Below are 20,124 nucleotides of genomic sequence, written 5' to 3' on the forward strand. Positions count from 1 at the left end.
CCTATCTTCCCTTTTCTCAAAGATATAAATGTTTAGATCTTTAAGTCTCTCCCTATATACTTTACAATGAAGACCAATGATCATTCTAGTAGCCACCTTCTGGCCCGACTCCAACCGGTTTATATTCTTTTGAAGATGTGATATCCAGAACTGATCACAGTATTCCAAATTGTCTGTCTCATCAGGGGTTTTATGCAGGGTAACATTACCATTTTTTCTGCTGTCCATTCCTCTTCCTTTGCTTTGGGACATTTTAGGACTTAAAAAGTTTGGGGCGAGGTGAAATAGTAGGGTATATTATTTAGTGTGTGTGCCTGAAATAAAAAGCTAGTATAAGGTAAGTAATTTAAATGTGTCTTTCCCACCCACCCTAACTCATTCTTTGATTTATAAGCAAGAGACACTTTTACATTAGAAATCAATCGGGGTTCTATCTAAAACACAGGATTGCCCCAGCCCTTATCAAGAGTTTAATTATTGCCTTACAGGCCAGTACCAGATTAACGAGTACACCACATAAATTAGAAGGACTCTAATTTATTCATCCCTACTCTCTTAGCAATCTAAACTTAACTAAAAACTCAACAATATTAAGATGAAGGCAGCAGTCCAGCAGTGAGATAGGGGCCTTCCATTCTTTTGCACTGAATATCACAGGTATAAATTTTTACCAATTGGTGAGAGGTTGTATGCACCTGGTGCAAAGAGCTTCTGGCTTTCAGAGAATGAGTCCGTTCTCTGGAGGCTAGAGTGGCAGACCTGAAGAAGTTGAGGCAGATAGAGAGATATATAGAGGAGACCTTCAGGGACATAGTAGCCAAGTCCCAACTCCAGTCTGGTAGCAAGGGTGTTGCCTTGGAGAAAAAAGATCACCTGGTTAGAAAGCATCATCCTAGTATAGCAAGAAGTGATCCTGTAGCAAGGACCTGTTCTCTAGGTGATGCATTATCCTCACACACCAAGGACTAGTCTCCCAGGGCTACTGCCCAGGAGGGAAGGGTTATGTCAGTCATAGTCAGTGATTCGATTATTAGGAATGTAGATAGCTGGGTGGCTGGTGGGTGTGAGGATCGCCTGGTAATTTTCTTGCCTGGTGCGAAGGTGGTGGATCTCATGCATCACCTAGATAGGATTTTAGTCTGAGCTGGGGAGGAGCTGGCTATCATGGTACTTGTGGGCACCAACAACATATCCTATGTTGTTGGTGAGAGAGGGAGCTTCTGGAAACCAAATTAGGCATTTAGGTAGAAAGTTGAAATCCAGAATTTCTAGGGTAGCATTCTCTGAAATGCTCCCTGTTGCACGCACAGGTCCCCAGAGATGGGCAGAGCTCTGGAGTCTCAATGCGTGGATGAGACAATGGTGAGGGAAGAGGGATTCAGTTTTGTAAGGAACTGGGCAACCATTTGGGGATGATGGAATCTCTTTTGAAAGGACGGGCTCCACCTTAACCAGAGTGGAACCAAGCTGCTGGCACTAACTTTTAAAAAGGAGATAGGGAAGCTTTTAAACTAGAACAAGGGGGGAAAGCCAACAGTCGCTCAGCAGTGCGTGGTTGGGAGGGTGGTATCTTCGAAAGGTACTTATGAAACAGGAAAGTTAGGAATTTCTAATAGAGCAGTTCCAATAAAAACAACAGTAGTCCATGTGCCTGTAAGTAAAGAATCACCTGATCTAAAGGATTCCCAATTATCCCTATCAACTGAAAAGCAGATTAATACAAACAAAAAATGCATTTTGAAATGTCTGTATTCCAATGCCAGAAGTCTAAGAACTAAGATGGGAGAATTAGAGTGTATAGCACAGAATGAAGAAGATGATGATATAATTGGCATCTCAGAAACCTAGTTGAAGGAGGATAACCAATGTGATTGTGCCATACCAGGGTCCAAATAATACCGCAGTGGATCAACTTGGTTGGGATGGCATAAAGATCTTGCAGGAGACTAAATGCATAGTAGAATCTTTATGGGTAGAAATCCCGTGTGTGCTGGGGAAGAGTATAGCGAAAGGAATATACTACCATGCACCTGGCCAAAATGATCAGATGGATGATGAAATGCTAAGAGAACTTAGGGAAGCTAACATTTGGCAGAAGAGGAATAATGAGAGATTTCAATTACTCCAATGTTGATAGGGTAAATGTAAGATCAGGACATACTAGAGAGGTAAAACTTCTGGATGAAATAAACTGCTTCATGGAGAAATTGGTTCAGGAACTGATGAGAGAGGGAGCTATTTTAGATTTAATGCTTAGTGGAATTCAGGATTTGGTGCAAGAAGTAACAGTGGTGTGGCCACTTGACAATAGTGATCATAACATGATCAGATTTGAATTAATGACTGGAAGGGGGGAAAATAAGTAAATCTACAGCTCTAGCACTAAACTTTTAAAAGGGAGACTTTGATAAAATGAGGAAAATAGAAAAATTCAAAAGGTGCAGCTACAAAGGTTAAGTGTATAACAGGCATTGTTTAAAAATACCATTTAAAAAAAGGTGGAAGGAAGGCCAAACGACTGCAGCATGGTTAAAAGGTGAGGTGTAAGATGTTATTTTAGCCAAAAGATATTCCTTCAAAAGTTGGGAGAAGAATCCATCTGAAGAAAATATGAAAAAGCATAAACATTGCCATTAAATGTAAAACATTGATAAGACAAGCTAAGAGAGAATTTGAAAAGAAGTTTGCCCTAGAGGCAAAAACTCATAATAAAAACTTTAAAAATATATATCTGAAGCAGGAAGCCTGCGAGAGTCGGTTGGACCGTTAGATGATGGAGGGGTTAAAGGGGCATTTAGGGAAGATAAGGCCATTGTGGAAATACTAAATGAATTATTTCCTTCTATGTTTACTAATGAGGATGTGAGGAAAATACCCATTCTGGAAATTATTTTCAAGGGTGATAATTCAGATGAATTGAACCAAATCATGTTGAACCTGGAAGATGAAGAAGGCCAGATTGACAAACTGAAGAGTAGCAAATCACACCAACCAAATGGTATATGCTCCAGGGTTCTGAGAGAACTAAAAAATGAAATTTAAGATCTATTACTAGTAATTTGTAACCTAACATTTAAAATCATCCCTTGTACCTGAAGCCTAGAGGGTGGCCAGTGTAACCTGATTTTTAAAAATGGCTCCAAGTATGATCCAGGAAACTATAGACCAGTGAGCCTGAATTCAGTACCAGGAAAAATCATGGAATCTATCTAAAGAATATACATATAGACATGGTTTAATGGGACACAGCCAGCATGGATTTACCCAAGGGAAGTCTTGCAAATAAAACATGGTGTGATTTGTTGCACAACTGTTGATCTGAAATATCTATTACAGGTAAACGTTTTTCTCCAAGGACAAGCAGGATTGCAGTCTTCATACATGGGGTGAGACATCACCGATTGAGCCCAGCACAGAAAACTTATGTCAAAGTTTTTAGAACTTTGACTGAGCCTCTCGGAGCATGCTCATGCCTGCAATATATCACGCATCCACGTAGGGTCCCCTCAATCTCTTCTTTTCTGCGGAGCCTCATGTTTCGCGGTTAGAGTCTCCCTGCTTTTTTTCTATCTTCTTTTCAGAACTTTTTGGCATATTTCATTTTTTTCCAGATATCGGGATCACACAGCCAATGGATGACTCCCCCCCTCCCCCCCCCCCCCCCCCGGCCTGGTTCTCCCCTTTTTGCCTTAGCCAGGGTTTTCTACAGTTCAGGTAAGTTTCATTTCACAGTCGTGCTCTCGGTGACTGCCGGCCATCAAAGGTTGTTGCCATTGATTTTGATATTGCATCCCTTTTCTTTCATGATACCATGTCCTTGTTGGGTTTTAAGTGGTACCCTTGGTGCAGGAGGACCATGTCTGTCATGGATCCCCATGATAGATGTGCCCTCGCATGAAGTCCGGGGTTGAAGCAAGTACGCCAAGATGATCCCTAAGGGGCGTAAGATCGATAAGATTGAGCACCTTTTCGGACCACATAACACCGATCCACCACTATCTGCATTGGAGGCATCGACATTTAGGGACCTTGAAGCTGCACTGATGGAGGTCGAGCCATCGACATCGGTAGACTATCGGTTCCATCACGTCTCTGGTGTGTCTGGTGTGTCTTCATGAAATGCTTAGCCCTGGTGGTGTGTAGTGTTCCCTCCAGGGGGTGATTTTTGAGTACCAGTATTAGCGTTGCATTTCTGTATATAGTACAAAGAGAAATGTATGTGAGCGAGCATGTAAAACCTGTGAGCGATGCTCTGAAATGTATGAGTTCGCTCAGCTTAGAGGGAACTATGGTGGCGGGGCACCTTCGCAGACTAGGAGTCTGTTTCCCTTACCTGGTCAAGAGCATCTCTCGGGCAGGGGCCAAAGAGTCCATGCGCTCAACCACCCGAGTGTTGGAGTAACTATGGTTTTGTGATCAACTCTACCCCAAGTCCCATCTCAGCCCGTCGCTGCAATTGGACTTCATTAGAGCCCTGCTCATCATGGCTCAGGCTAAGGCCTTTCTGTCCTGGCAATGGGTCTTCAATTTGATCGTGGTGGAGATTCAATTAAGCCAGCAGGTTTCAGCAGCTGCCGGGCCACATGGCTGCAACAATACATGTCACTCCTTTGGCACGTTAACACGTGCGGAAAGCCCAATGGACCCTAAGGTCCCCGTTGCGACAAGCCTCTCCGAATCTAGGGGACTGATTCCAAGTCACGCCATCACCTTGGAGTCTTTGTCCTAGTGGTGGGAAGATTCCAGTCTGGAACAGGGACATGCTTCCAAAGTCCTCCAGTTCAAATTGTGCTAACAAAGGCTGCATCCACCCTGGGCTAGGGGGCCCATGCTGATGGACTCAGCCCCCAGGTCTGTGGTCCACCCAGGAACAACTGTGTCAAATGAACTTCCTGGAACTTGGGACGATCAGGTATGCACTGTGGGCTTTCAGAGATCGGCTGTGTTGATATAGACTGCATCTTCTTCTTCTGTTATGCCCAGGCAGGATTGCATCTTGGGGGGCCATGTCAAGGGTCACTTTGAGCCATGGCAGCGTCAGTGGCCCACTTGCGAGCAGTCCCCATGGAGGAGATCTGCAGAGCTGCAACGTGGACTTCCATTCACTCATTCACATCTCATTATTGTATGGATAGAGATGGCCGACTCTATGGAGGTTTAGAACCAAATCTGTTCCCGCCTAGGGCCTGCTCTTTCCGTTCAGGCTGCCACCTCCTATTACCAACAAAACTTGTTATTGTTACGCTCGTTGGCACTTGTTTTGATGTTTTTTAGTTGGTTTTTTTTGGGGGGGGGGGGGTGTCTGTAGCTAGGGATTCACCCACGTGTGAGGACTGCCATCCTCAGGGAAAGCAGAGTTGCTTACCTGTAATAGGTGTTCTCCGAGGACAGCAGGATGTTGGTCCTTACGAGACCTGCCTGCCACCCCGTGGAGATGGCTTTCCACTTCATGGGTAATATTGATTTATCTTATTTGAATATGTTATAAGATTGAGGAGACCCCGCGTGGACACTTGGAGGTCCATATTCAAAAGCCATTTAGACAGATAATGTAAAAGTCACCCGGCTATATTTAACCTTTAACCGGCTAAATTCTAGCTGCGTTCCGTGGGCAGGCAAGAGGTTTTCGGAGGAGGAGTGGCGTTAGCCACTTAACTTCTGCGGCTAACTCTGGCCTGCCATAGGGCGGTGCTAAGGTTAGCCAGTTTAACTGTAAGCGGTGCGACTGTACTGCTGGTTAGCCAGTATAACTGTAAGCGGTGCGACTGTACTGCTGGTTAGCCAGTATAACTGTAAGCCATGCGACTGTACTGCTGGTTAGCCAGTTTAACTGTAAGCGGTGCGACTGTACTGCTGGTTAGCCAGTATAACTGTAAGCGGTGCGACTGTACTGCTGGTTAGCCAGTATAACTGTAAGCCGTGCGACTGTACTGCTGGTTAGCCAGTATAACTGTAAGCGGTGCGACTGTACTGCTGGTTAGCCAGTATAACTGTAAGCGGTGCGACTGTACTGCTGGTTAGCCAGTTTAACTGTAAGCGGTGCGACTGTACTGCTGGTTAGCCAGTATAACTGTAAGCGGTGCGACTGTACTGCTGGTTAGCCAGTTTAACTGTAAGCGGTGCGACTGTACTGCTGGTTAGCCAGTTATGTTTATCCAGCACATAGCGGCTGAAAAGGACCCTGTGCTAATTTACATGTGTGAATATTCTCAGAGAGGCTCGGTGAAAGTTCTGGGCTCCAGCCGATGATGTCACCCATCCTGCTGTCCTTGGAGAACTCCTGTTACAGGTAAGCAAGTCTGCTTTCTGTTCAGCTTCATTTTGTTTTGCTTGCAGGCAGCCAGTGACTAAGAACACCTTTCGACAATACCGCGTCTTGGGGAAAGGTGGCTTTGGCGAGGTGAGAAACTTTTCATGCTCCCACTTTCTCTACTTCACCCCCGCTCCAGTTTTGGTTTCCTGCTGTTCCTGTGTGTGTGTCACCATCTCTCGGTGTTGCTGACAGGTGGATGCTGTGTGTGTGATCCTGGATCATTTGTCTCCATGCCTTTGGTGTGTCTGACCTGCAGTAATCTCTGACCATAGGTTCAGTGGCATTGCGAGTGGTGCGGGGAGGGGCCAGTGCCCCCCCCCCCCCCCCCGGGCAGCTGCTTAAGGGAGGGGGCAGCAGCTCAAGTCTTTCAGCTCATTTTTTTGCAAAATCGCATTGCACGTGCAAGCAAGCCACAGAGCGCGGAGATCTGTCTTGAGTCAGTGCTGCTGGAGCTCTGTCTGGCTGTGTCTCATCACAGTAGGGGAAGTCAGAAAAGGTTGGAGCTGTGTGGGCGCCTGCCCTAGGACTGCCCAGCTGTCTCTGACTCAATCCATCCTGTGTGCTGTCACTGCCTGCGATCCTGCAGCATTCACGCACCCGACAACCTCCAACTTCCTCAAATGACGGCTGCAGTGGTGAGGCTATGGGTGGGTCCCTAAAAATCGGAAAGGAGAGGCAGAAGGTCCATGACCCCCCCCCCCCCCCCCACACACACACACAAAAGATTTCCGCAGCTCTGGAAGGAGAAGTCTCATTGGTGGCACATGTCCTTTCTGCCTTCCTCCCTTCACTCACCCTTTCTGAGAGAGCATGCATGAATGAAAGCGAGAGTCTGTGGGTATGAGTGTGTTTGTGAGAATAGCAGCATGCGTGTAAGAGCGTGTGAGAGTGAGAATCCGTGTCTGTGAGTCGGAGCCTGTGAGGTAGAACATGCAAGAGTGGGAGCCAATGGGAGAAAAAGCACATGTGTAAGAGGCTGCATGTGAGAAATAACCTGTGCGTGTGTACGAGGAAGGAGGAGAGAGAGAAAAATAAGAGAGCCTGTATGTAAGAGCATGAGAAAGTGGGAGTCTGCATGTGAATGGGATTGTGTGAGTGTGTGTGAGTATGTGTGTGTGTGTGTGCATTTGTATGAGGAAACAAGAAACAGAATAAAAAAGACCCTGGGGAAGGATTTAGGAAAACAGAGAGAAAGGGTTCAGGCTGCCTCCCCACCTGTTACCAACAGCTCCTTTGTTGTTGTGCCCATTGGCATCTGGTTTAGGTGTCTGTTGGTCTCTTTTAATAATGTTGGGGAGCAGCCTGTAGCTAGGGATTCCCTACCCTCCTGCTTGTCCTTGGAGAAAGCAGAGTTGCTTACCTGTAACAGGTGCAGGGTGTTAGTTCTCACTCGTGGAGTTGGGTTTCTCCGTAATTCTATGTTATAAGATCATGTATGTGCAGCGTAGGGCATGCTCGGGGTGCCTAGTCAACGTTTTACAAGATTTGATATAAGGTTTCTGCATCGGGCCCCATGTGTGACGGACGGACATCCTGCTGTCCTCGAGGATCACCTGTTACAGGTAAGCAACTCTGTGTATTTATAAACTAATTTAATACAGATCAATAAGACATTTTTAATATTTATAAGTGCTTGAAATAATTTAATGAAAATATTTTAAAGTATTCCTCATGATGCTTGAAATCCATTCTGAGGTGCACTCGAAGGCAGTTTTTATTGATAAGAGTGCAATGTATGCCTGCTGCCCATCCATGTTAACCTTGCCCCCCCCCCCCCCAAAAAAAAAAAAATAAATTCAGTTCTGGCTCCGCCGCTGGGCAGCAAAGGACTTATTGTTTATGTGCTTGAGCTGAAGAGAAGTGAGGGAGACTCGTTCTGTGCCTCGGGTAACTGTTTTGGCCGAGGCTTGTGGTATTGTGGTGGGGAGTGCAGTGCTGGGGGAGGGGAGGGCATAGACCACCCGGGACCTGACCCCACCAAGTTTTCTAGCTGCCAGGCCCACAAACCACCAAAGCTGGCACAGAGAAACGTTTGCCCCATGGGCTGTGCACAGGGGGGGTGTATTAGTGTGACTTTCTGTAAGAAGGATGGAGGTGAGGGAGGTGCAGAAACGCTGGAGATCCTCGCTAGGCCACTGCATGGGCTCCTTCTCTCCATGTTATCTGCATTAACCTCTGAGCTTGGATTGTGCCTTTCTTTCTATCTGCCACAGGTGTGTGCATGCCAGGTGCGAGCAACAGGTAAGATGTACGCTTGTAAGAAGCTGGAGAAGAAGCGGATCAAGAAGCGGAAAGGAGAATCCATGACGCTGAATGAGAAGCGCATCCTGGAGAAAGTGAACAGTAGGTTTGTAGTAAGTACCTTCCAGCTCTTTTCTCTCTGTGAGTGGAGAGCCTGCTGGCAGGAGCTTGGACGCCTGCTGCTCTGATTTACATAGAATATCTTGGCAGACCCATGCAATTTTATAAAGTAAAAAGGATTTTATTAGTAGCTAGTTAGGGTAGCTGCTCTGTAACTCGGGGGTAGAGTCCCTCGCGGGAACCCAGGTGGTGGTCAGTTGAAATCTCAAGGCTCTCAGCCCTGAAGTAAGAGACCTGGATCCAGAAAAAGGCTTAAGACTTGGTTATTTCAACATAAATTCAATGAATAGCAGAGCGAAGGCCCCCGATTCACCACAATGAATATCTCTAAAACTCGTAGAACCTTCAAATACGGTAACCGGCTTTATCTTTATCTAGTTACCTGTGCTCTGTCTCCTCCTTCCCCGTCTTATTGTAACTTTTTTACTTCTGTACTGTTAATGTGTTCAAGGTTATCGTTCCCCAGTTTTATGCAAACCGACATGATAGGGCTCTGTCATGAATGCCGGTATAAAAAAAAGCATCAGATAAAATAAATAAATGTGTCCCAAGGGGGTTAGTTCTGTAATGTGCTTCTGATCCACTACGGGAAGGTTTTTTTTTCTTTTCCATGGTAGAATCTCTGCCATTCAGGTTCAGATAATGTTCTCCCCTCCAGCTCAATGTGAGCGCACCAAAGTCTTTCTGCAACCTTTATATTTGCATGGGCTGATGCTGCAGCTGTTTTATACTGACTTCAGGATGGAGTAATCTCTCCAGGGCTTGGGCTTTTTCTCCATGGACAAGGACACGGTGAATTACACAAGTGGGGGACGGCACCGCGATGGAGAAAGCGTCTGAGCTGCCACGCAAACATCACCTTTCTTTTGCCTGGGGAAAAGGGAACAAATGTTTTCTGCTATTTTCAAAACCTGCACATGTTTTCACAGTATTATTACATTTTGTTTTCAGTTTTTTGTTACTTTCTTTTTGCAAGTATGAAAAAAAAATTTTAGGGTAGAAAATTTTCTTTTTTTTTAAAAAACTGAATTTGATCTGCAGCCCTTTTTGCGATGAAACTAGGCTTAAGAACATAAGATATGCTATACTGGATCAGACCAAGGATCCATCAACCCAGTATCTGTTTCCAACAGTGGCCAATCCAGTTACCAAGTACCTGGCAAGTACCCAAACATTAAATAAATCCCATGCCACTAGTGCCTGTAATAAGCAGTGGCTATTCTCTGATTAATAGTAGTTTATGGACTTCTCCGGAAACTTATCCAAACCTTTTTTAAATGCAGCTATACTAGTTGCCTGAACCACATCCTCTAGCAACGAAGTCTCGGTACACATATATTATGGTGGAAAAGATATTTTAATGTAGTTATCAGACAGTGTAGGACAAATAAATAAGCACTTTTTCTCAGAATTCAGGCCAGATTTACACACTGCTCATTTTTAAAGGCTTCGTCAACATTATGAGCTTTTGTTTGCTACTGAAAGTTCTGGCATCTCCAGTATCCCAGCTTCATAAGAACATAAGAAATGCCAGACTAAGTGACCTCCAAGCGCAGAATCCCAGGTACCTGGCAGATCTAGTTACAGTGGTTTTACTTGCAACCAATTTTATATAAAAATAAATAGTTTTCAGGCCATTAGATGTGCGCACCTGCCCGTACTCCTCCCGATGCCAGCAGGTGATACATGTTTGTCACTGGACCCTTTCTATTGGTATATTTCCATGTGCAATAAGTGTGACCTAAACGAGCTGCCATTGGTGAAAGTCTGACCCTTGCACTAAACAGCTGCTTCTTTTAGGGGGTGTTAGGATTGGGATATCTGTGCTGACTTTTCGGGCTGTTGCGGGATGACCGATGCCACCGCTTCTCTCCCTGCAGGTTAGTTTGGCGTATGCCTATGAAAGTAAAGATGCGCTATGTTTAGTTTTGACCCTGATGAATGGAGGGGACCTGAAGTTTCACATTTACCACATGGGAGAAGCCGGCTTCGATGTAACCCGGGCTGTATTCTATGCTGCTGAGATCTGCTGTGGCCTGCAGGACCTGCACCGGGAAAGGATTGTGTACAGGTAATGGGGGCTCCCACAGCCCTGCAGACACTGCAGCTGTTCACATAAGAAAGAAGAAGGCTGGTTTTAGTAACATCTGAAGATTTATGATAAACCAAGGTTTTGCTGCATGAAAAATATTCTGGGATATGTTTGCTCATTTCATAATGCATGAAACTGCCTTTAGGTTTTGGTGGTTTATCCATCTGGCTGTCTGCCCACAGATATGTTTGTTTGCTTTGTGCTTCAGTGGATTTGCACCTGTTTTTATAAGGTAAACTATTAGGCAAGTGGGAAACCAACATAAGCCCTTCATGTTCAAAAAATGCCCTTGAAGTGACTATCTGTGTATATTTTACTTACATGTGCTAGTGCATGCATTGGTCCGTGTAACCACTAAGGGTGGGCGCGGCCCGACTGGGTGCCAGCTGGGAGTGCAGCCCATCCCACTCGCGCTAGAAGAAGACGGAGGCCTCCAGGCTGTGAGCAGTGGAATCACCTTGCAGCCGCCTAGAGTGCCACGGCTCTGGAGCCGGAAACTGTATAGCCTTCCTACCCCCCGCAGCCCGGAAGAGGAAGTGGTGGGTCCGCACGGGCTGGAAGAAGGAAAGGTTCATGCAGTTGTGGCCCAAAGAGGAGGAAGAGCAATAGCACTGCCCCCCTCCCTGCAGGTGCAGGAAGTACAGCCGCACAGGCCCACGTGCCGCCTGAAGTAAAATGAAGAGTCCCCGTCTGTCGCGGGGCCTGAAGGAGGAAGCTGCTGCTCTGCTTCTGATGGGGAGCGGGGAAGGAAGTGAGAGGGGTGTGTGAGAGGGGTGGGTGTGTGTGTGAGAGGGGTGGGTGTGTGAGAGGGGTGGGTGTGTGTGTGAGAGGGGGGTGTGTGTGTGTGTGTGTGTGAGAGGGGTGCGTGTGAGAGGGGTGTGTGTGTGAGGGGAACCAGAGATCATTGTGGGGGGGGGGGGGTTGTGAAAGGAATTATCCACCCCGGGTACAGATACTTTAGGTGCGGCGCTGCGTGTAAGTTGTGCTTATGCCCTGCTGGTCCCTCCCGCATCATTTGCTGTCATGATTGAGGAGACCCAGGGCCAGGGATTCCTCTCTCATGCTACGGGCAGATGGAACAGGGCCTATGGGTTTTTCTGCGCTCTTGTCTCACTTCCTGTACTGAGTGAGCTTATGAGAGGATTAGTGAAAATATTTAAAACTTTTCCAACTTTTCTCCTTTTGCTCAGGGACTTGAAGCCAGAAAACATTTTGCTGGATGACCACGGTGAGTCCCTGGTATTGAGTGTGTGGATGCTCCGGGCACAGGGAATGGGAATGGATGATCATCCTCTGACTCTGTCCACAGGTCACATCCGTATCTCTGATTTGGGGCTGGCTGTACACATTCCCGAAGGGCAAACCATCAAAGGCAGGGTGGGCACAGTAGGATACATGGGTGAGTGGAACAGATCTTCCTTTAATAATCGCATTCGGGCCTGAGAATTCAACCCAGTCTGATCCCCAACAAATCTCCTCTCGCTGTCCGCGGGGCTCCTCTCTCCCGAGCGCGCCCCCTCTCGCTGCTCGCGGGGCTCCTTTCTCCCGAGCGCGCCCCCTCTCTCCCGAGCGCGCCCCCTCTCAGTGCCCGCGGGGCTCCTTTCTCCCGAGCGCGCCCCCTCTCGCTGCTCGCGGGGCTCCTTTCTCCCGAGCGCGCCCCCTTTCTCCCGAGCGCGCCCCCTCTCGCTGCCCGCGGGGCTGCTTTCTCCCGAGCGCGCCCCCTCTCGCTGCCCGCGGGGCTGCTTTCTCCCGAGCGCACCCCCTCTCGCTGCCCGCGGGGCTCCTTTCTCCCGAGCGCGCCTCCTCTCTCCCGAGCGCGCCCCCTCTCGCTGCCCGCGGGGCTCCTTTCTCCCGAGCGCGCCCCCTTTCTCCCGAGCGCGCCCCCTCTCGCTGCCCGCGGGGCTCCTTTCTCCCGAGCGCGCCCCCTCTCGCTGCCCGCGGGGCTGCTTTCTCCCGAGCGCGCCCCCTCTCGCTGCCCGCGGGGCTCCTTTCTCCCGAGCGCGCCTCCTCTCTCCCGAGCGCGTCCCCTCTCGCTGCCCGCGGGGCTCCTTTCTCCCGAGCGCGCCCCCTCTCGCTGCTCGCGGGGCTCCTTTCTCCCGAGCGCGCCCCCTTTCTCCCGAGCGCGCCCCCTCTCGCTGCCCGCGGGCTCCTTTCTCCCGAGCGCGCCCCCTCTCGCTGCCCGCGGGGCTCCTTTCTCCCGAGCGCGCCTCCTCTCTCCCGAGCGCGTCCCCTCTCGCTGCCCGCGGGGCTCCTTTCTCCCGAGCGCGCCCCCTCTCGCTGCCCGCGGGGCCCCTCTCTCCCGAGTGCGCCCCCTCTCGCCCGAGCGCTCCCCCTCTCGCTGCCCGCGGGGCTCCTCTCTCCCGAGCGCGCCCCCTCTCTCCCGCGCGCGCCCTCTCTCGCTGCCCGCGGGGCTCCTTTCTCCCGAGCGCACCCCCTCTCGCTGCCCGCGGGGCTCCTTTCTCCCGAGCACGCCCCCTCTCTCCCGAGCGCGTCCCCTCTTGCTGCCCGCGGGGCTCCTTTCTCCCGAGCGCGCCTCCTCTCTCCCGAGCGCGTCCCCTCTCGCTGCCCGCGGGGCTCCTTTCTCCCGAGCGCGCCCCCTCTCGCTGCCCGCGGGGCCTCCTCTCTCCCGAGCGCGCCCCCTCTCGCCCGAGCGCGCCCCCTCTCGCTGCCCGCGGGGCTCCTCTCTCCCGAGCGCGCCCCCTCTCTCCCGAGCGCGCCCTCTCTCGCTGCCCGCGGGGCTCCTTTCTCCCGAGCGCGCCCCCTCTCGCTGCCCGCGGGGCTCCTTTCTCCCGAGCGCGCCCCCTCTCGCTGCCCGCGGGGCTCCTCTCTCCAGAGCGCGCCCACTCTCGCTGCCCGCGGGGCTCCTTTCTCCCGAGCGCGCCTCCTCTCTCCCGAGCGCGCCCCCTCTCTCCCGAGCGCGCCCCCTCTCGCTGCTCGCGGGGCCCCCTTTCTCCCGAGCGCGCCCCCCTCTCTCCCGAGCGCGCCCCCTCTCCCTGCCCGCGGGGCTCCTCTCTCCCGAGCGCGCCCCCTCTCGCTGCCCGCGGGGCTCCTTTCTCCCGAGCGCGCCCCCTCTCGCTGCCCGCGCGCCCCCTCTCTCCCGAGCGCGCGCCCCCTCTCCTTGCCCGCAGGGCTCCTTTCTCCCCAGCACATCTCTTCTCCCTGCCTGGTGCTTCAACCTCTAACTGATTGTTTCCTCTGGTGGGGGCCCTGGCGCTGCTTTTGCTGACCCTGGCTCTTCCCTCTTGCAGCTCCTGAGGTGGTGAGGAATGAGAGGTACACTTTCAGCCCTGACTGGTGGGCCCTGGGCTGCCTGCTGTACGAGATGATCGAAGGGCAGTCTCCCTTTCAGCAAAGGAAGAAGAAGATGAAGAGGGAAGAGGTGGAACGGCTGGTGAAGGAGGTGCAGGAGGAATATTCTGACAAGTTCTGCCCGGAGTCCCGCTTGCTCTGCAGCATGGTAGGGCTGGGGGGGGGGGATTAGGGGGCGGGCGGGGGGGGATTAAGGGGCCCGCGATGGTGGGGGGGGGGATTAAGGGGCCTGCGATGCTGGGGGGGGGGATTAGGGGGCCCGCGATGGTGGGGGCGGGGGGGATTAAGGGGCCCGCGATGGTGGGGGGGGATTAAGGGGCCTGCGATGCTGGGGGGGGGATTAGGGGGCCTGCGATGGTGGGCGCCGGGGGGGGGATTAGGGGCCTGCGAGTCTGAGTCCTGAGAGCTGTAATAAAGAGAAGAGGATGAGAGCGTCCGTGGGAGTCTGCGACGTCGCTGCTCTCATGCAGGTGCCAGGGCCCTGAACATCTCCTCTGCTTACAGCTCTTGTGCAAGGACCCCAAGGAGCGCCTGGGATGTCGAGGTGGGGGCGCCCAGGAGGTGAAGGAGCAGGGTTTGTTCAGGCAGCTGAACTTCCGGAGACTGGAAGCAGGGATGCTGGATCCTCCGTTCAAGCCGGATGTAAGTCCCGACGCTGCCGAGCGTGCCAGATCCGGGGGTGGCCGCGCAGAGTAAGATACTTAATGCGCCCTCTCTCCTCTGCGCAGCCACAGGCCATTTACTGTAAGGACGTGCTGGACATCGAGCAGTTCTCCACGGTGAAGGGGGTGCAGCTGGAGGCCACAGACGATGATTTCTACCAGAAGTTTGCTACAGGGAGCGTTTCTATTCCATGGCAAAACGAGGTAGGGCGCTCCCTGCCGAGAGGAAGGCAGGCAGTGCTGCAGGGGTTTCCCACATTTACAGGGAGGGTCCATGGCACCAGCCCGAGCCTGCTCTCTAACCTGAATGCAAAGAGTGCAGCTGTGAGCATCCTAACCTATTGCTTTCTCTCTTTCCTCGCTTAGATGATTGAAACCGAATGTTTCAAAGAGCTGAACATGTTTACTGTGGATGACAGTCTGCCCCCTGACCTCGACTGGAGGGGTCAGCCGGCTGCCCAGCCGAAGAAGGGCCTGCTGCAGCGACTCTTCAGCCGGCAGGTATCGGTGCTGCGTGCGCAGGCCCTGGCACTAGATGAGGTGCAGCGGTGCTGGCAGTGTCGCCACCTGACGGGTAGCGGGTTCCATGCGCGCTGCCCCGCCCACGCAAGAGAATCCAGATCACAAGCACCAAAAGAGCAAAAATTAGCAAAAGGGCTTTTTCCTTTACTGGACTTCTCCTCCTAGAGCTGTGCGCTTAATCCTGTCAGAAGGGTGCGCTAGAAAGCCGAGTAAATAGCGTGCAGCGGTGCTGCCAGGAGGAGCAGTGCCCCTTGCTGGGAGCGGCAGCTTTTCACAGAAATCCTTCCAGTGTGAAGAGCCCTCGTTTTATCTGCCCTGCGTGCACAGCTGGATGGGGTCTGCCTGCCCCTCTGCCTCCCTAAACATCTGATGGGTGCAGTCAGTGCTGCCCCATAAGTTCCCTTCTGGCTTTATTCTTTTTCCAGATGTGAGCACCTCTCTTAGCTCCAGATGTTGGGGGCCAGGGCTGCCGCACACGATCGCTGCTGCGTGCAGAGACAAGGGAGAGGTCACCTTGCCGACCCTGAATCCGGGGGGTGCACTTTTGGGATGAGAGGTCTCCCTCGCTGTCCTGTTGTGCTCGGGGGGGGGGGGGGGGGGGGGGGAGCCAGAGGTGGAGCCTCGCAGGAAGCCATCCTGTGGGCACGTAGAATAAGTTACAGAAACACCGACTGCCTGCCAGTTCTCGGGGTGCTCAGCTAGGAGAAGGTGAGAGAGATTACGTCCCAATCCCAAATCAGGCGATGATGCAGGAAGGGTCTTGGAGGGTAAGTGCATTAGCACAGCCAGAGATGCTGCTTCTCCCAATACCTGTGACTCAATCGACTCGTCTGGCTTCTCTCCTGTTCTTTCTCCTTCTTGCTGGTCTCGCTCTCCGCCTTCCTGTCCTCGGTCCCTGCACGCCCTTCCTCCACCTTTTCAGGACTGTTGTGGGAACTGCAGCGAAAGCGAAGAGGAGCCGACTCGCCTGTAGCGTGAACGGGAGCAGTCGGCGCAGCCCTACGCACACAGCTGGCTGGCACCTGCGGCTAAGGAAGCAGCTCCTGCCTGGCGTCAGCATTGTTTACACTTTTGCACATTTGTATTTTAAAATGTTATTATATGTAAAAATTCAAAAGTATAAATATAGGAATGTATTTTTTAACTTCCAGCTCCATCGTACCCTTTTCTGTGAATTCAGTGAGAGGTCATTTACTTTTCACATCTGGTAAAAGATTGTTATAAATCTTGTGTTTAATTGTTTGTATCAGAGAATGTCTTAGCTTTGGGTCCCTTGCAGTGCCCGGGCAGGTGCTGCAGAGAGGTTTATGCTCTCTCATCCCCTTTAGGTATTAAATCTGTAATCACACTGTGAAGCTACAGCTGTGCATGCAGTAAGTACATGCACACCCACGCATTGGGATACCTGTGTGCATGCAGTAAGTACATGCACACCCACGCATTGGGATACCTGTGTGCATGCAGTAACTACATGCACACCCACGCATTGGGATACCTGTGTGCATGCAGTAACTACATGCACACCCACGCATTGGGATACCTGTGTGCATGCAGTAACTACATGCACACCCACGCATTGGGATACCTGTGTGCATGCAGTAACTACATGCACACCCACGCATTGGGATACCTGTGTGCATGCAGTAACTACATGCACACCCACGCATTGGGATACCTGTGTGCATGCAGTAACTACATGCACACCCACGCATTGGGATACCTGTGTGCATGCAGTAACTACATGCACACCCACGCATTGGGATACCTGTGTGCATGCAGTAACTACATGCACACCTACACATTGTGATACCTGTGTGTAGGTATTTACAGTTTCAGCTGCAGGCCAGGTAGCACACAAAATGATGGCAACTTTCTTCTGCTGAATTATTCTTTACGGGTAATGGCAAAGCATAAATTCCTGAATACTATTCTGTTCTCATCACCCATGAATACCCCTTACCAAAATGCATTCAACTTAATGACGCGACTGATATATGACCTTCATAATAGGCATCATTGTGTGGTAATCTATACCTTCAATCACTCTGCCTTATTTTTAATCATTGGTCAGTCCATATGTTTTTTTTGTTGCTTATGTTAAAGTGCTCTTGTGCATTGAAACTAAAACATATATCTTTTTTCTTTCAAATGATACTTATATATAATAGCATCCACTTATCTTGATGTCAATCTTGTATGATGATGTTTCTTATTATTTTATTCTCCAACCAAAATCTTCATGCCCAACTATTAACAGCAATGTGTAAACTGCACACATTGCTTCTCCGTGCCCGACACTGTACAATGTTTCGGACTCTCGTCCTTCCTCAAGGGCGAAATTCATTTCCCGGCATGGCGTTTCTCAGCGTTTATTATTAAGGATAATAAACGCTGTTAAGTTGAATGCATTTTGGTAAGGGGTATTCATGGGTGATGATTTGTAGTTAATTGACCCCTGCCTCATCACATTCAGTTATCGCTCTAAGTGGCTTTGGATACTATTCTGTTGTGCCATTAAATTCATTCAGGTCTCTTAGTGCCAGCCTCTAATCCACGAGCATTAAAACTCCCAGTGCCAAGCACATCATCTTCAAGGGTGGAGGGCACACAGCAGTGCCAAATGGACCTGGTGCAAGCATAGCCTCACCAGTAAGCAGGGAATGGGGGGCTCCCTTGGCAGCGAGCTAGTCCTTTGGGGGTTACATCTTAAATACACCGCTGCTCATGACCCCTGCTTCCATGCTGGGCTCAGGTTGCAGCTGCTGCCCTTCGCTTTGCCAGCACTGATTCCCTGCTGTAACTTCTCGGAGGGCCCCTTACTGATGGCGCCTTCGCTGACCCCTCATGATTGCTGGGTGGGGTGGTGCCTGTGGCCAGAGCCATGGTGCTGACTGCTCTCTTCCTTCGTGTTCCCCTCTCTCACGTCAGGTTGCAAGTTGTTGGTTTCTCTCTATGTTGTGCACATTCCATGGTGTGTTGTACAGTTGTAAATTGTCTGTTTAAGTTTCTAGCAATAACTTGTATATTTGGTTGTAAGGGGATTGTATAGTTGTACTGTATCTCTGAGCCAAGCTTGGACTGTAACTAATACACAGGATTGCTATTGTGGCTCGGTGTTATCCTTCACAGGTGCTTAATGCTTCAGAGGAGGTTGGCAGGACTGGGTCTGCCCGCTACCCGCAGGGGATTGCTTCCCGGTGCACGTTTAACTATCCGTTAAAGACGGGCCTCTGGCAGTGCTAAATCTGAGAAATTCCCAAATCCTCTTCTGCTTTCCTGCCGTCCTTTCAACCAAGTCCATCAGTGTTTGCCTTGGGCGTTAGTTCAGTTGAAGCCTGCAACAGCTGCTCATTTTTGGGGGGAACTGGTCAGCGTTTGACTGGTTAGAGTAGGCTCTGGTATTGTGCAGCTGCATTTGCCTGCCTAACCCTGAAAATCAAGTCCTAAGCCGCCTCGGGAGCTGCGATTTCTGGCCTGTTTGTGAATATAGGAAGATAAGCTTAGCTGCTCAGTGGGGGAAAGTTTTGAAAAGCAGAGCCTGATACCCTGGGAATAATCCCCCATTATGTCTTAGCTTCTGTTCAGCACAGGAGAGCGAAGAGATTACAAATGCATTTTGTCTCTGTGTGTGTGCTGGGACTGAAAGGTGACAGGGAGAGCAACTGGACTCCACAGCCGTGGCGTGAAACAGGTAAGAGCGTTTTATGGTAAATGCCTGTAATGCAGGCTGCATCTCTGCCCTTCCCCTTAGCTGCTGTGCTGGGTGTATTTATAATGCTGGAGGGGGGGAGGGCCTGGTTTGTGCTGTGAACATGAAGACATGTTTATCACATGTGAAGCACATGTGTGTGTTCTCACTGCACAGCTTTAGCATACGTGTTTCTTGCATATGTACGCATTCTACAGGCACAGACGTCAGGTGCATTTCTCCTTAAGCCCAAGCTGCAGGACATGCAGGGGGACTTCAGCGTGTGAGAATGCGTGACGTGCGCATTGCGGGTGAATGCATGTTGTCAGTTCCGATGTGTGCATGTGTGTGGGAGAACATGCCGGAGGGAGGATGTGTGGGCGTGCAGCTCTTTGATGTCTCAGTAAGAATCGGTTTTCCTGGTTACGGTTGCCATGACGGCCCTGTGAGACTGGAATTCCGCTACCAGGACAATTCCATGAATTTTCATTCACAGTCGGCTTTGCAGAAAGCAGACTGTCCTAGCTGACAGTGCTGAGAGAGGCGATTCTGCTCTAGAAGAAAGGACACTGACCCGCCTCACATATGAGGACCCTAAAATTTAAAAACAGATTTGCTAATTTAGCTTGCACTTAGTGCATCAGTGTCTGCACCGTATATATATATATATTTATATCTGAGTGGTTCCATCGTGATGTTTGCACTGCTCTTCCTAATGTCTGTGAGGAGCTTTCCTGCTCTGTGATCAACCATTCAGACCTACAGTTTAAAAAGGACCCTACTGACTTTTAGTTAACGGAGAGGTATAAAAGTAATTCCATCCATACGTAGGTGTAAGACCAAATATGAAATTATGCAGATGTTTGTGTATCACTCTACAGATGCAGCCTATAGGCTATATTCCAGGATGGTATATTGTGCTCTAGGAAGCTAACAGTATAACTTACATAAAGCAAGCCCTTTGCATTTGCTGTCATAGTTGCCTATAAAAATATGATTGTATGTATATCGGAGAGATCTGTGAGTTTATCCTTCGTAAGAAGTAGAAGTGAGGAAGACGGAGACGACGTGAGTAAATACATCTTTGCCTTAGTGGGTGGTAGTCGTCTGGTTCAGGCTATGAGCAGAGGCGCTGGGAAGCATAAGAGATGAGGACCGGATACAGGATTGGGTGGTA

The 20,124-nt window shown here is 50.2% G+C and overlaps 1 protein-coding gene across 1 annotated transcript in view; it reads left to right on the forward strand.

The window, feature by feature from the left end:
- The window catches only part of GRK6 (G protein-coupled receptor kinase 6), a 52,105-nt gene extending 33,738 nt beyond the window's left edge, over positions 1 to 18,367 (forward strand). Inside the window, 10 exon segments of the mRNA XM_029583367.1 lie at positions 6,337 to 6,400; positions 8,527 to 8,667; positions 10,555 to 10,745; positions 11,957 to 11,994; positions 12,076 to 12,165; positions 14,015 to 14,223; positions 14,580 to 14,717; positions 14,804 to 14,941; positions 15,104 to 15,238; positions 16,182 to 18,367. Of these exon segments, the coding sequence (XP_029439227.1) occupies positions 6,337 to 6,400; positions 8,527 to 8,667; positions 10,555 to 10,745; positions 11,957 to 11,994; positions 12,076 to 12,165; positions 14,015 to 14,223; positions 14,580 to 14,717; positions 14,804 to 14,941; positions 15,104 to 15,238; positions 16,182 to 16,232 (1,195 nt within the window). The 3' untranslated portion in view covers positions 16,233 to 18,367.
- The last annotated feature ends 1,757 nt before the right edge of the window (positions 18,368 to 20,124 follow it).

The sequence above is a fragment of the Rhinatrema bivittatum genome, chromosome 18 (genome assembly GCF_901001135.1).
Source record: "Rhinatrema bivittatum chromosome 18, aRhiBiv1.1, whole genome shotgun sequence".
Classification (NCBI taxonomy): Eukaryota; Metazoa; Chordata; class Amphibia; order Gymnophiona; family Rhinatrematidae; genus Rhinatrema; species Rhinatrema bivittatum.